Here is a 14614-nt window from a genome sequence, read left to right as displayed (position 1 = left end):
GCCCATTTCTTTTTCTTGATTTCAACTAAGATGTCATTAACTCGCGTTTGTTCCCTCACCCAATCTGCTCTTTTCTTATCCCTTAACGTTACTCCTATCATTCTTCTTTCCATAGCTCGTTGCGTCGTCCTCAATTTGAGTAGAACCCTTTTCGTAAGCCTCCAGGTTTCTGCCCCGTAGGTCAGTACTGGTAAGACACAGCTATTATACACTTTTCTCTTGAGGGATAATGGCAACCTGCTGTTCATGATCTGAGAATGCCTGCCAAACGCACCCCAGCCCATTCTTATTCTTCTGATTATTTCCGTCTCATGATCCGGATCCGCCGTCACTACCTGCCCTAAGTAGATGTATTCCCTTACGACTTCCAGTGCATCGCTGCCTATTGTAAATTGCTGTTCTCTTCCGAGACTGTTAAACATTACTTTAGTTTTCTGCAGATTAATTTTTAGACCCACTCTTCTGCTTTGCCTGTCCAGGTCAGTGAGCATGCATTGCAATTGGTCCCCTGAGTTACTAAGCAAGGCAATATCATCAGCGAATCGCAGGTTACTAAGGTATTCTCCATTAATTTTTATCCCCAATTCTTCCCAATCCAGGTCTCTGAATACCTCCTGTAAACACGCTGTGAATAGCATTGGAGAGATCGTATCTCCCTGTCTGACGCCTTTCTTTATTGGGATTTTGTTGCTTTCTTTATGGAGGACTACGGTGGCTGTGGAGCCGCTATAGATATTTTTCAGTATTTTTACATACGGCTCGTCTACACCCTGATTCCTTAATGCCTCCATGACTGCTGAGGTTTCGACAGAATCAAACGCTTTCTCATAATCAATGAAAGCTATATATAAGGGTTGGTTATATTCCGCACATTTCTCTATCACCTGATTGATAGTGTGAATATGATCTATTGTTGAGTAGCCTTTACGGAATCCTGCCTGGTCCTTTGCTTGACAGAAGTCTAAGGTGTTCCTGATTCTATTTGCGATTACCTTAGTAAATATTTTGTAGGCAACGGACAGTAAGCTGATCGGTCTATAATTTTTCAAGTCTTTGGCGTCCCCTTTCTTATGGATTAGGATTATGTTAGCGTTCTTCCAAGATTCCGGTACGCTCGACGTCATGAGGCATTGCGTATACAGGGTGGCCAGTTTCTCTAGAACAATCTGCCCACCATCCTTCAACAAATCTGCTGTTACCTGATCCTCCCCAGCTGCCTTCCCCCTTTGCATTTCTCCCAAGGCTTTCTTTACTTCTTCCGGCGTTACCTTTGGGACTTCCAATTCCTCTAGACTATTTTCTCTTCCATTATCGTCGTGGGTGCCACTGGTACTGTATAAATCTCTATAGAACTCCTCAGCCACTTGAACTATCTCATCCATATTAGTAATGATATTGCCGGCTTTGTCTCTTAACGCATACATCTGATTCTTGCCAATTCCTAGTTTCTTCTTCACTGTTTTTAGGCTTCCGCCTCGCGAGCGTACTCAGTTGCAACACGTGGCACAGAAGGGAGGATGGTGTCAAACGGCAATGTGGGGTCGCGACCATACAAGATATAAAAGGGTGAATATCCTGCGGTGTCATGTCGGGACGAGTTATACGCGAACGTCACGTAGGCCAGCGTGGCGTCCCAGTCGCGGTGATCGTTGGAGACGTATATCGACAGCATCTCTGTGATTGTTCGGTTGAGACGTTCCGTAAGACCGTTTGTTTGTGGGTGGTAGGCGGTGGACAGCTTGTGCTCAGTGGCACAAGAGTGGAGGAGGTCGTCGACAACTCGAGATAAGAACGAGCGGCCGCAGACTGTAACTGTCGAGGTGCACCGTGCTGGAGAATGACTTCGTGGAGGAGAAAATCGGCGACGTCTGTTGCGCAACTAATCGGCAACGCCTTTGTTATCGCGTAGCGTGTCGCGTAATCAGTAGCGACGGCGATCCACTTATTCCCTCTAGTTGTCGGAAACGGGCCAAGTAGGTCTAGGCCTACGCGAAAGAACGGTTCAGAGGGAACTTCAACTGGATGGAGTCGTCCGACAGGTGGCAGGGGAGGTTTGTTCCGGCGCTGACACAATTTGCAAGTTGACATAACGACGTACAGAGCGGTAGAGACCCTGCCAAAAGAACCGGCGTCGTACGCGGTCGTATGTACGCAAAACGCCAAGGTGTCCCGCCGTCGGTGCTTCGTGAAGTTGTTCGAGAGCGACGGATCACAGATGACAAGGAAGGACAAGGAGCGACTTAGGGCCGTCAGGGTTGATATTGCGCCGGTAGAGGATGCCATCGGGCAGCACGAACATGCAACACGTGCCGTCAGTACTGCCAAATTGCACTCCGGCGATGATGGACTGTAAGCATTCGTCGCATTGTTGTTCAGCGCGCATGTCGGTCATATCAGTAAAAGCCATCACGCAGTTCACCGGACCATGCGCAGCAAGATCAGGGGGATCCACGGGGTGACGAGAGGGGCAGTCAGCGTCCTTGTGGAGGCAGTCTTGTAAATGACAATAAACGAAAATTCCTGGAGTCGCAAAGCCCTGACCAAGCCGTCCAGTCGGGTCCCGAAGGGAATACGGCTGTTGCAAATGGGTCGCAAGCCCTAAGGGTAGCGTTGGCCTGGCGGCCTGGGGCACTGCTGGAAGCATCCGAAGGTTCTGACAAAGGACGAGTCGACTGCTAGCAGAACAACTTGTTTATTCTAGCATCGCAAAAGAGCGGCCGGTCAGGCCGACCGAAGTGGAGAAACGGGAGACCACGTTACTCGACTGAATAAATCGAAGCTTCTCCTTTTGGCGTCCGGGGGCAGTTGCTTTTATACTCTCGGAGTCGAGGGCAAGAAGGAACGGCTCGGAAGAGGCGCACGTGACGGCGGCGCACGGACACGTTGTGACAAGTATCCGCCGGGCCGGCGCCGGTCAGACCTCCTCGCTTCACAGTTGGGGAGCTCCTCTCCCCGGCTGTCGCGCTTTGACAAGCGTGGGCACCAACATGCACACACACACACACACACACACACACACACACACACACACACACACACACACACACACACACACACACACACGCGCGCGCACGCACGCACGCACGCACGCACGCACACACACACACACACACACACACACACACACACACACACACACACACACACACACGAAGACACGCGGCATTGAAACATGCCTGGACGAGCTTAGCAGGAGGCGTTGGGACAGCGCTGAACTGGCCAAAATGTCCGCCGCTGTGAACGAAGCCCCGGCAGCCGTTGCATCCGCGCCGGCTATACCGCACGTCGGAGGCGAAACGTAACACGGCCAGCAGAGTGCGTGGTGATCTGTAACGACCGAAAACGTGCAGCCGTACAAGTATGGCCGGAACTTGACGACAGCCCAAACTAAAGCCAAGCACTCCCGCTCGGTGATGGAGTAATTTCTCTCGGCAGGTGACAGCAGGTTGTTGGCGTAAGCTATCACGCACTCGGTACCATTCTGTTAATTGTTGGACGAGAACAGCGCCGATGCCATGGCCGCTTGCGTCTGCAGTGTGGACTTCGGTCGGTGCAGATAGATCAAAGTGTGCAACTATATGGGAGGGGTCGTCAGAAACCCGGTGACAGCAGCGAATGCGTGAGCCTGCTCCGGGCCCCATGAGAATGACGAGTTCTTCTTTAGAAGATCTCTCAAAGGCCGAACAACGTCGGCGAAGTTTTTGACGAAACGGCGAAAGTAAGAACGCAGGCAGACGAAGCAGCGCACGTCAGAAGCAGAACGTGGCACAGGGAAACTGCGTACGGCGCGAACTTTTCTGGATCTGTTTGGACACAGGATGCGTCAACGAGGTGTCCCAACACGGTAATCTGACGGCGCCCGAACTGACACTTCGTCGAGTTCGGTTGAAGGCCGGCTTTTCGGAAGACCGCAAGAATAGCAGCGAGTCGGGTAAGGTGGCTGCCGAACGTGGAAGAAAAAACAATAACGTCGTCAAGGTAACAAAGACAAGTGGTCCATTTGTAGCCTCGCCGAAGAGAGTTCATCATACGTTCAAATGTCGCAGGAGCATTGCATAGGCCAAAGGGCATGACTTTTGAACTCCTATAAGCCATCCGGCGTGCTAAAGGCCGTCTTATCGCGGTCCATTTCATCAACTGAAATCTGCCAGTAGCCGGATCGAAGATCGACGGACGAGAAGTATTTATAACTCCGTGCAAGCAGTAGACGTCATCGATGCGTGGTAGTGGGGACGTCTTTTCGCGTGATGTTGTTTTAGTGGCGATAATCGACGCAAAAACGCCAGATACCATCTTTCTTTTTCGCAAGGACGACAGGAGAAGCCCAAGGGCTGGCTGATGGCTCGATAACCCCTTTGCGGAGCATTTTGTCCACTTCTGATTGGATGACTCGACGTTCAGCATGCGATACACGATAGCGACGCCGACGAATAGGATTCGTGTTTCCAGTGTTTATACGGTGGTGAACAACAGCTAGATGTTTGGCCTAAAGGCCTGTCGCCGAAATCAGAGATGTAACTGTACGATTCAAGCAGGAGACTTAATCTGTGGCCTGTGCAGAGGTGAGGTCAGGTGACAATATCGGGCGACATTATGAGCAACGCGGCGACAGGTGAAACATATCGGCTGGTCGTCCGCAGTTATCCACTCAGTCGGGTTGCGATAACGCGGAGAGAAGCGTCGGGGTCGGTGGAGCGAAAATAGTAGAAGGGCGTTCGTTATAGCTCTGCGATTGGCGACAGCACGGACAGAATGTAAACCAGTGTTTTCAAGTTCCTGGCAAACGATGGTTTGTACGAGAGAAACGGAAGTGGTAGCATCACGGCTACGCGAACAGAAAGCTGCGGGCGCCATCGCATCTAGTTCACGTCGAAATATTCGCACCACGTCCCAGCTGATGGCGACGCATGCTGCCATGCGGGTTCATCTTCACACGTCGACGTTGCGGCAGTATTGAGAAGTCTGGCGAATGGGTGCAAGACGCGTCGGCTTTTGGCCTGCTCGAATTGTCGGCACTCTTTAATGACAGCATCAACTGTAGAGCAGCTTTTGCACATGAGCAGATTAGAGGCATCGTCAGAAATGCCCTTAAGCACGTGCCCGACCTTAGCTTCTGTCATGTCGTGATCGGATTTATGACAAAGTGCCATCACGTATGTACGAGACATACAGGACTCCGTGTGGGATTGGGTATGGGAGGCCAGTTCCTGCTTTGCGGCAATTTTACGGCCGGCTTGTTTGCCAAACAACTCTGTCAACTTCTTTTTGCATTGGTCCCTGCTGGTTAGCTCTTTCTTCGTGGTTTTCCAACCACACCTTTGCCGTGCCTCTTAGGTAGAACAGCAGGCCAGCTAGAATAAGCGTAGGGTCCCATCTGTTGATTCCACTCACGCGTTCGTACATATCCACCCACTCTACAACGTCGGTGCCCTCGGTCCCGCAGAAAGTTCCAGGATCCTTGGGTTGCACAACGACAACCGAAGGTGACAGCGACGTAGCTGATGACGGCGACGTTGGAGGCGGCAACGACGTTGATCCCGCGGGCTCACCGTCATTCATGCATGGTGCGGACGGTGATGCGACGTCCACTGCGGAGCTCCGTTTCCAGCCGTGGTACCCCGCAGCTCCCACCAATATATTACGGGGATGTTGGGAGTATAGAAATACCATATTTACAAGATATATACAGGATAAGTCAGAGCAGTTAGATGACTGACTACCAACAACCATAGAGTTAATATAACCAACTCCAACAACACGCAGCAGCCGGCGTCTCCGATCTTCTTCCTCTCTCTTCGTTCATCCTTCCGTAACAATATATATATTGGCGGCGAGGAGTGACGGAGTCGCCATCTATCGGAAGCGCCTTGCTGGCGTAGTATGAGGGATCACGCGGCGCGCTCCTCATAGGTTTTGCTGTCAGCGCTCACTGAAAACACCACGTGCGAGCTCTCCCGGACATTTCTGTAAGTACTTTCGAAACGAAAGAAGTTTTTTACTGTCTAAATAATAATCTTGGGCAAACTGAAAGCACAGAATCGTTTACAGACGCTATCTCTTTACCGAATACGTACAGTGAACGCCACTGCGCGCGGTCGTCGCGATAGAGTCTCCCGAACCGGCTTCTTGCGTGAAAGGTAGGTAAACGCTGAGAACAAACGTGTGAAATATGCTTTTATAGTGTTTGTATAACTAAATGGAGCGTAATAGAATGAAGCCTCAATGCAGCGATCGCACAGATTCGCAGCGACCGACTGCGCGTCTGCATGCTTGTCCGCGCACTGTTTCGCTTTCGCCGCGTGCGCGCTTTCGCACCGTGCCATGAGCTTTAGGCCGCAGAATATGAGCATTTGACAGTATACAAGCAACCCTTGTTGCGTGGGCGCTATCAGAGCTAGAGCTGTTCAAAAATAATTTCATTGTAGAGACTTCGACGCCTACGGGGACTGTGATGTGCCGTCGCGACGATTCAATCTTCTTTTTTTTCTTCTAAATTCTAGGACATTTCAATATTATTTCTCGAGTTGCGTCGCACTGTACGTTTATCGGCGTTCTCAGCGTGCGATTTCCCGCTGCTTCTTTTTTGTAATCCAGTGTATTAATTCATGACACAAACATGACCATATGCCATGCATTTTTTTAATGTGCTTCTTACCGCTCCCTTTCCATTCCAGTGAACTTGCCAGTATCTATAGAATCGACAAGTTCATAGACCAAACTGTCATGACATTAGTCGGGCAGCGGACTCGGGCGAGCGTCTCAGTGCGCGTTTTCCGTTGCGTACGTCCGGCACTGCGGTACTGAGCAGTAGCCTACCATGTTGCGCGCCTTCAAAGGCAGCCACTACCTATTGTAGTGCTTTCAAGCGTTGTAAAGGAGACACTCGAAGCGGGAAAATCTCGCCACTAAATGAGGACCGCATCGTACGAGGGAATTTAAACTCTCGTTTTCAGCTCGCTTCGGCGCTCCCGAAGCAGCCGACGCGGCCGCTACGTCCACGTGATCCCTAATAGCACGTCACGGCGACGGTGGCGCCAGCTTTTCCAGTGGTGGAGCTCGAGGCCAATATAGGGATCATCATCATCATCATCATCATCATCATCATCATCATCATCATCAGCCTAGTTACGCCCACTGCAGGGCAAAGGCCTCTCCCATACTTCTCCAACTACCCCGGTCATGTACTAATTGTGGCCATGTTGTCCCTGCAAACGTCTTAATGTCATCCGCCCACCTAACTTTCTGCCGCCCCCTACTACGCTTCCCTTCCCTTGGAATCCAGTCCGTAACCCTTAATGACCATCGGTTATCTTCCCTCCTCATTACATGTCCGGCCCATACCCATTTCTTTTTCTTGATTTCAACTAAGATGTCATTTACCCGCGTTTGTTTCCTCACCCAATCTGCTCTTTTCTTATCCCTTAACGTTACACCTATCATTCTTCTTTCCATAGCTCGCTGCGTCGTCCTCAATTTCAGCAGAACCCTTTTCGTAAGCTTCCAGGTTTCTGCCCCGTAGGTGAGTACTGGTAAGACACAGCTGTTATACACTTTCCTCTTAAGGGATAGTGGCAACCTGCTGTTCATGATTTGAGAATGCCTGCCAAACGCACCCCAGCCCATTCTTATTCTTCTGGTTATTTCAGTCTCATGATCCGGATCCGTGGTCACTACCTGCCCTAAGTAGATGTATTCCCTTACCACTTCCAGTGCCTCGCTACCTATCGTAAACTGCTGTTCTCTCCCGAGACTGTTAAACATTACTTTAGTTTTCTGTAGATTAATTTTCAGACCCACCCTTCTGCTTTGCCTCTCCAGGTCAGTGAGCATGCATTGCAATTGGTCTCCTGAGTTACTAAGCAAGGCAATATCATCAGCGAATCGCAAGTTGCTAAGGTATTCTCCATCAACTTTTATCCCCAATTCTTCCCACTCCAGGTCTCTGAATACCTCCTGTAAACACGCTGTGAATAGCATTGGAGATATCGTATCTCCCTGTCTGACGCCTTTCTTTATTGGGGTTTTGTTGCTTTCTTTGTGGAGGATTACGGTGGCTGTGGAACCGCTATAGATATCTTCCAGTATCTTTACATATGGCTCATCTACACCCTGATTCCATAGTGCCTTCATGACTGCTGAGGTTTCGACTGAATCAAATGCTTTTTCGTAATCAATGAAGGCTATATATAAGGGTTGGTTATATTCCGCACATTTCTCTATCACCTGATTGATAGTGTGAATATGGTCTATTGTTGAGTAGCCTTTACGGAATCCTGCCTGGTCCTTTGGTTGACAGAAATCTAAGGTATTCCTGATTCTATTTGCTATTACCTTAGTAAATACTTTGTAGGCAGCGGACAGTAAGCTGATCGGTCTATAATTTTTCAAGTCTTTGGCGTCCCCTTTCTTATGGATTAGGATTATGTTAGCGTCGAGGTCATGAGGCATTGTGTATATAGGGCGGCCAATCTTTCTAGGACTGTGTTCCCACCATCCTTCAACAAATCTGCTGTTACCTAATCCTCCCCAGCTGCCTTCCCCCTTTGCATAGCTCCCAAGGCGTTCTTTACCTGTTCCGGTGTTACTTGTGGGATTTCAAGTTCCTCTAGCCTATTCTCTCTCACCTTATCGTCGTGGGTGTTACTGGTACTGTATAAATCTCTATAAAACTCTTCAGCCACTTGAACTATCTCATCCATATTAGTAACGATTTTGCCGGCTTTGTCTCTTAACGCATACATCTGATTCTTGCCAATTCCTAGTTTTTTTTTTCTTCACTGCTTTTAGGCTTCCTCCGTTCCTGAGAGCATGTTCAATTCTATCCATATTATACTTCCTTATGTCAGCTGTCTTACGCTTGTTGATTAACTTCGAAAGTTCTGCCAGTTCTATTCTAGCTGTAGGGTTAGAGGCTTTCATACATTGGCGTTTCTTGATCAGATCTTTCGTCTCCTGCGATAGCTTACTGGTTTCCTGTTTAACGGCGTTACCACCGACTTCTATTGCGCACTCCTTAATAATGCCCATAAGATTGTCGTTCATTGCTTCAACACTATGGTCCTCTTCCTGGGTTAAAGCCGAATACCTGTTCTGTAGCTTGATCCGGAATTCCTCTATTTTCCCTCTTACCGCTAACTCATTGATTGGCTTCTTATGTACCAGTTTCTTCCGTTCCCTCCTCAAGTCAAGGCTAATTCAAGTTCTTACCATCCTATGGTCACTGCAGCGCACCTTGCCGAGCACGTCTACATCTTGCATGATGCCAGGGTTCGCGCAGAGTATGAAGTCGATTTCATTTCTAGTCTCACCATTCGGGCTCCTCCACGTCCACTTTCGGCCAACCCGCTTGCGGAAAAAGGTATTCATTATCCGCATATTATTCTGTTCTGCAAACTCTACTAATAACTCTCCTCTGCTATTCCTAGAGCCTATGCCATATTCCCCCACTGACTTGTCTCCGGCCTGCTTCTTGCCTACCCTGGCATTGAAATCGCCCATCAGTATACTGTATTTTGTTTTGACACGTCTTCATAGAAGCTTTCGACTTCCTGGTCATCATGACTAGATGTAAGGGCGTAGACCTGTACAACCTTCATTTTGTACCTCTTATTAAGTTTCACAACAAGACATGCCACCCTCTCGTTAATGCTATAGAATTACTGTATGTTACCAGCTATGTTCTTATTAATCAGGAATCCGACTCCTAGTTCTCGTCTCTCTGCTAAGCCCCGGTAGCACAGGACGTGCCCGCTTTTTAGCACTGTATATGCTTCTTTTGACCTCCTAACTTCACTGAGCCCTATTATATCCCATTTACTGCCCTCTAATTCCTCCAATAGCACTGCTAGACTCGCCTCACTAGATAACGTTCTAGCGTTAAACGTTGCCAGGTTCATATTCCAATGGCGGCCTGTCAAAGCAAGCGGGCAGCGCAACCTCAATAGCAGAAGCAGACGACGCCGGCGTCGGTCGTCTGCTGTTCGGTACTCCATGGCTATAGTGACCATACCATGGCGAAACCATGGCGGTACCAAGAATAACCTCCTTGGGTAGTACTAGAGTTACTGTATATGCTACCAAAAGCAACATATACAGGCGGTACCCCTCACAAGCGCCATTACGCTTTCGATACACATTTAACTTTTGAAGCATCTGGAAATTATTCAGACATCGCCTATAATTTTTAAATTTAGATTGTATATGAATAATATTCAAAACATTATCTATTATTATCAGGTAAAAATGTTTCTGGTATCAGTGCAACCACCGTTAGACTCCAGGTAGCGCAAGCGTCGGATACGATACTCGGTCCCATTGGTCCTATGGGAATGTCACAGGCTTTCCAACGCCTCCTGAACGCCTCCTTTGCAAAAACGCGCCATGTGAACTTGTTTACATTTTATGTGACCATCGGCTAGCATGGACCAACGACGTGCTTTAAGCGCCGTCGTGGCGACGCTCGTGACAGGCATTCTAGACAGTAGCAGTAGTAGTAGCAGTAGCGACAGTGAGGAAGAACTTTTACTGCATGAACTGTTGAGTGCCGCCAATGAAACTCACGTACCGAGGCTGGGTGAATGCGTCGAGAAAGCTCTGTTAAAATACTCGGACGAAGAGGCAAGTTCACACAAATTTACTTCATTTCAGTTCTCATGTAACTGTTACTGAGCGCTACGCATTTGACATTTTCAATATAATTGTGCTCATTCCCCCATTGCCGTGAAGCAGTTCTTCCAGGATTTCCGGATACGTCGTAACGTCGTTCTGCTACTCATTGAACGGTACGCGCAGTCAAGTTTCTATGTCCCGCGTGCTGATCACGGTGGATGCCCGCAGAAAAGCCCCGAAGAACACATTCTTTGCTTTCTTTGGTGAGTGTTGTTTTGGCAGCCCTGCACTAATCGTATTGCTGCTATATATACACGGTCATTGTTCGTGATGCCCCACTCACACGCGGCACTTTCGATTGCGATCAAGCCTGATCGAGAGCGAATTTTTCATACCTGACTGTACAAACCCATGTCATGTGTCTTTGGAGCTAAGGCAGGAGAAGCAGTTAATCAAATTGAAAGGCTTTTTTTTTATCTACATCCCCAGCATTGTGATATATGTGTGAATAAAGATTCGCGTAACGTACATGCGTGATCCCGTGTTACAGGAGTCGTGCATGTCAATCAGTGTTGAGATTTGGGCTTGTTGGTACTCCATCATGAGTTAAGGCTTTTCGGTGTAGCCCAACTATTACATACCTACAGAGCAAGAAAGAAAAAAAAGACGCGCACAGCCGCTAACTTCCAACATAGATATTATTTACGGAAAATAATGACACATGTCCGGTCAGAGTGTTAAAAAATGAGCGCTAATAGTTCCAACATGGCAAAGCAAACAGTTGCTATTGTCACTAACACATGCATAGAAAATAAATTTCTTTCTTTGACAGTGTCATTGAGACGCTTTACTGTACGACTCAATGTGAGTACTTTCACTATTTAGGTGGGTCCATGACCGGCTTGTGCGTCAATGCACATTTTCTTTCCGGTGATAACTGTATTTTGAAAGTGGGGAACGCAACCACACTTATGGCAATGAAGGGCAAGAAAACCACATGGCAACAATTTCATCATCCACTTTCGTCATCCAGTGATAATAGTGATCTTTTGGTTTGTTTTACCAATTTTTGACTATTTCCTTTCACTGCTTAACTCTGCGAATAGATGTATGTCTGATGTATAATGCAGAAGGTATAAGTGCTGTTCTTTCCCAGAAATAAAATAGTTGTTGGAGGTTAGCATTGTGTCTGTGTTTTATTCTTCCTCCGAGTCCATGTACTAGTTGTGCTATACCGAAAAGCCTTCACGATGTCAAATACGTTGTCACTTTCATTTGAAGAGTGTGGCATAATGGGAGAAAGATACTATGCACTTTGCAATGGAATATGCCTCGCTTTATGTTACAGGTACGCTACCAACAAGGTTTGCATCAAAGAAGTTGCCATTCGCTTTGGCATAAGTGAAAGCACAGTTCATGGTATTACAGAGAGGTTGCTAGATTACTTGTGCAGCCTCCTTCCAAAAGAAATATGTTTTCCTGAAGACCTGGACTCACTCGTAGACGGCTTTGAGCAGGTGCGACGAAACAAGGCTGTTTGCATGGCTAAGCTGTTATCATTTGCATGCTTCGAGCTTGGTTTCTAATTTTTTGTGCTAACATTGGTTGCTTCCAAAGTTGGAAAGCTTTTCACCTGATATCACTTTTATTGCAGGACACAATATTAGATTTATTACAGTGAAAATTAAATGATTCTCATGATGAAAACATGCTGGTGAATTGCCACCAGCAGTTTTTGCTGTTCTGGCAGCGTGTGTATAGTACCTAGCCTTTGATAAATAAACGAATTTCATGAGATTTTTGTGCGAGTTCACGTAATTGTCTGTTTTACAAACAAATTCATCTAAATAAGTTCCTAGCCTTTCAAGAAAACATTGAGACCTGATTTTTGGTATTAATTATATTTGATCTTCAACTTTATTAGAAGGGTTTCACTATGTTTGGTGTTGAGTCAAAACGCTGCTGTTTGAGATTTTTTGGGTAGTAAGTACTTTGAGGACCTTCCATTATTATAAAACAGTAGTGCAGCCAGTGATAACCACTTTGTTGCGTTATGCAGCTTGCCGACTTTCCTGGAGTTGTTGGCTGCATTGGAGGGATGCGCATCAATACACGCAGTCCAGCCCATTCCCAAAGAGGATCTGCAAGCAATGGGCAGGGCTCTGCATCCGTCATTCTGCAAGCAGTATGTGACAGCAGCTGCCGTTTTATGGATGTCTTCGTTGGGCCGCCTGGAGATTTTGAACTAGAAAGTGTCTTCCTTGCATCACCTTTAGCTGAAGAGCTTCCGTACTGGTGTCAGGACAAGTACCACCTTTTGGGTGGTGGGGGCTACCCACTGCGTGAATACTTGCTCACCCCCTATGACAGTAATGCCTCAGACTGTGCCGAACCTCCTGAAATGGTATTCAACAAGCGACACGAGAAAACCAGGACCAAGATTGCCGACACCTTCATGCTTCTGAGGCAGCGATTCAGGCAGCTGCACTTTCTGGAATTTGTGACAGCAAACAAGATGCGCAGGTTTATCATGGCTTGCTGTGTTCTCCATAATCTCTGTGTGCAAGCTGGGGATGTTGAACTGGATTTTGAGTGCCTGGACACCGATAGCGGTTTTGTAAGCGCATGCAGTGAGTTGGACACAGAGGCAGAGGAAGAAGACGAGAGAGAGCTTGGCAGTTTGAAGCGAGACAAACTTGCTCAAAGTTTCATCACATAATTGCTCTTTTTGTTGTAAATTTCCTAATTGTACAGTAAATATGGAACTTTAGTGAGCTTATGGATGTTTGTAGTGTAGTGTTGTGTGTAGGTTTAATTTTGGGCAGTTCCATTTAAGACAAATAATGAGAGCCATATGCAGTGATGCAGTGCATACGCACACCCTCACACAATTGACACTCCTATATTTAAGTGAACAACTGAAAGGCTGACTTAACTAGTCTGGTTAGTCACATACAGTTGAAAAAAATCTCAAAAGTAAGGTTCATTCATAGAAACCAGGGGCGCAAGGGGTGGGGTCACATTGGGTGCTAGCCCCTCCCCCAAAATTTTGTTCACCATGTCGTCTGACCAGCCCCCTCACCCCCTCCTGTCCTCATCCCCAGGAAAAAATATTCCTGGCTACTCCACTGATAGCATCACATACTGAGTAACCACCAGAGTCTCTAATTTTATTAATACCATGGCCACATTTAGTTTATGCAACACATATGCCCTGTTTGACATGCTGGTCTTCAGTGATCTAGAAAATGCTAGAAAGCAATGGCACTGGAGATTTAGGCAATGCTTTTGTCCACACAGTATCAATACCAAAGCACAAATTGTGCAAAGCTGACTTATGAATCGCATCAAGAAAAAGGGAAGAAAGGGTATTAACCGAGGGGCCTGTTTTTTATTAGTCATATCATAAGAAGCCAACAAACACTGACACCAAGGACAACATAGGGGAAATTACTTGTGCTTAATAAATGAAATAAAGAAAGGATAAATTAATGGAAATTAAAGTGGATGAAAAAACAACTTGCCACAGGTGGGAACCGAACCCACAACCTTCGCATTTTGCGTGCGATGCTCTACCAATTGAGCTCCTGCGGCGGCATTTTCCCATCCACTTTCTTGGGTATTTATGTGTCCTAGTAGAACCCTGGGAGTGTTTTATATATATATATATATATATATATATATATATATATATATATATATATATATATGTTTGTGCACAAAATCCTGTTCCACTTCTAAGCGCAGTATCAGGCATGGATTTCCACTCTGTTATCCTATAGCTATCTAGTATTGCTGTTATTTTCCTCCGCTAGTATACTGCCACTTCAAAGCAATTTGGGAAGAGTGTTCGGTCTAACTGTGGCGTTTTGAAAAGTAATAGCGCTAAACAGACAGACTTGGGCAAAAATGAACACGACACTGGCGCTGACTCACAAATGAAGTTGAGTTCAAGAAAAGTCACATTGATAAATACGGGCCGATAGGGCAACAACTATGCGACTGT

General features: G+C 47.0%; 1 protein-coding gene and 1 non-coding gene across 2 annotated transcripts; one reads left to right on the top strand and one right to left on the bottom strand.

The window, feature by feature from the left end:
• The first annotated feature begins 10306 nt into the window (after nt 1–10306).
• Nucleotides 10307–13387, top strand: LOC126536136 (putative nuclease HARBI1). The gene is made up of 4 exons (XM_050182999.3): nt 10307–10617; nt 10729–10871; nt 11957–12125; nt 12668–13387. Exons 1-4 carry the CDS (start codon nt 10420–10422, stop codon nt 13325–13327), a joined length of 1170 nt encoding a protein of 389 aa, XP_050038956.1. The 5' UTR covers nt 10307–10419; the 3' UTR covers nt 13328–13387.
• Nucleotides 13388–14129: 742 nt separating this feature from the next.
• TRNAL-CAA (transfer RNA leucine (anticodon CAA)) lies at nt 14130–14202 on the bottom strand. The gene has a single exon. It is a non-coding gene; the product is annotated as a tRNA-Leu (tRNA).
• Between the last annotated feature and the right edge of the window lie 412 nt (nt 14203–14614).

This window comes from Dermacentor andersoni, chromosome 4 (assembly GCF_023375885.2).
Source record: "Dermacentor andersoni chromosome 4, qqDerAnde1_hic_scaffold, whole genome shotgun sequence".
Classification (NCBI taxonomy): Eukaryota; Metazoa; Arthropoda; class Arachnida; order Ixodida; family Ixodidae; genus Dermacentor; species Dermacentor andersoni.
Note: the sequence above shows the minus strand (reverse complement) of the source record. Positions and strands in the feature narration are given on the sequence as shown.

What these genes read in the sequence shown, in the direction of transcription:
- LOC126536136 (XM_050182999.3), top strand. Translation starts at nt 10,420, where the DNA reads ATGGACCAACGACGTGCTTTAAGCGCCGTCGTGGCGACGCTCGTGACA. An exon ending in CACATTCTTTGCTTTCTTTG is followed by an intron (nt 10,872 to 11,956) that starts GTGAGTGTTGTT and finishes TTTATGTTACAG; the next exon opens with GTACGCTACCAACAAGGTTT. An exon ending in TCGTAGACGGCTTTGAGCAG is followed by an intron (nt 12,126 to 12,667) that starts GTGCGACGAAAC and finishes TGCGTTATGCAG; the next exon opens with CTTGCCGACTTTCCTGGAGT.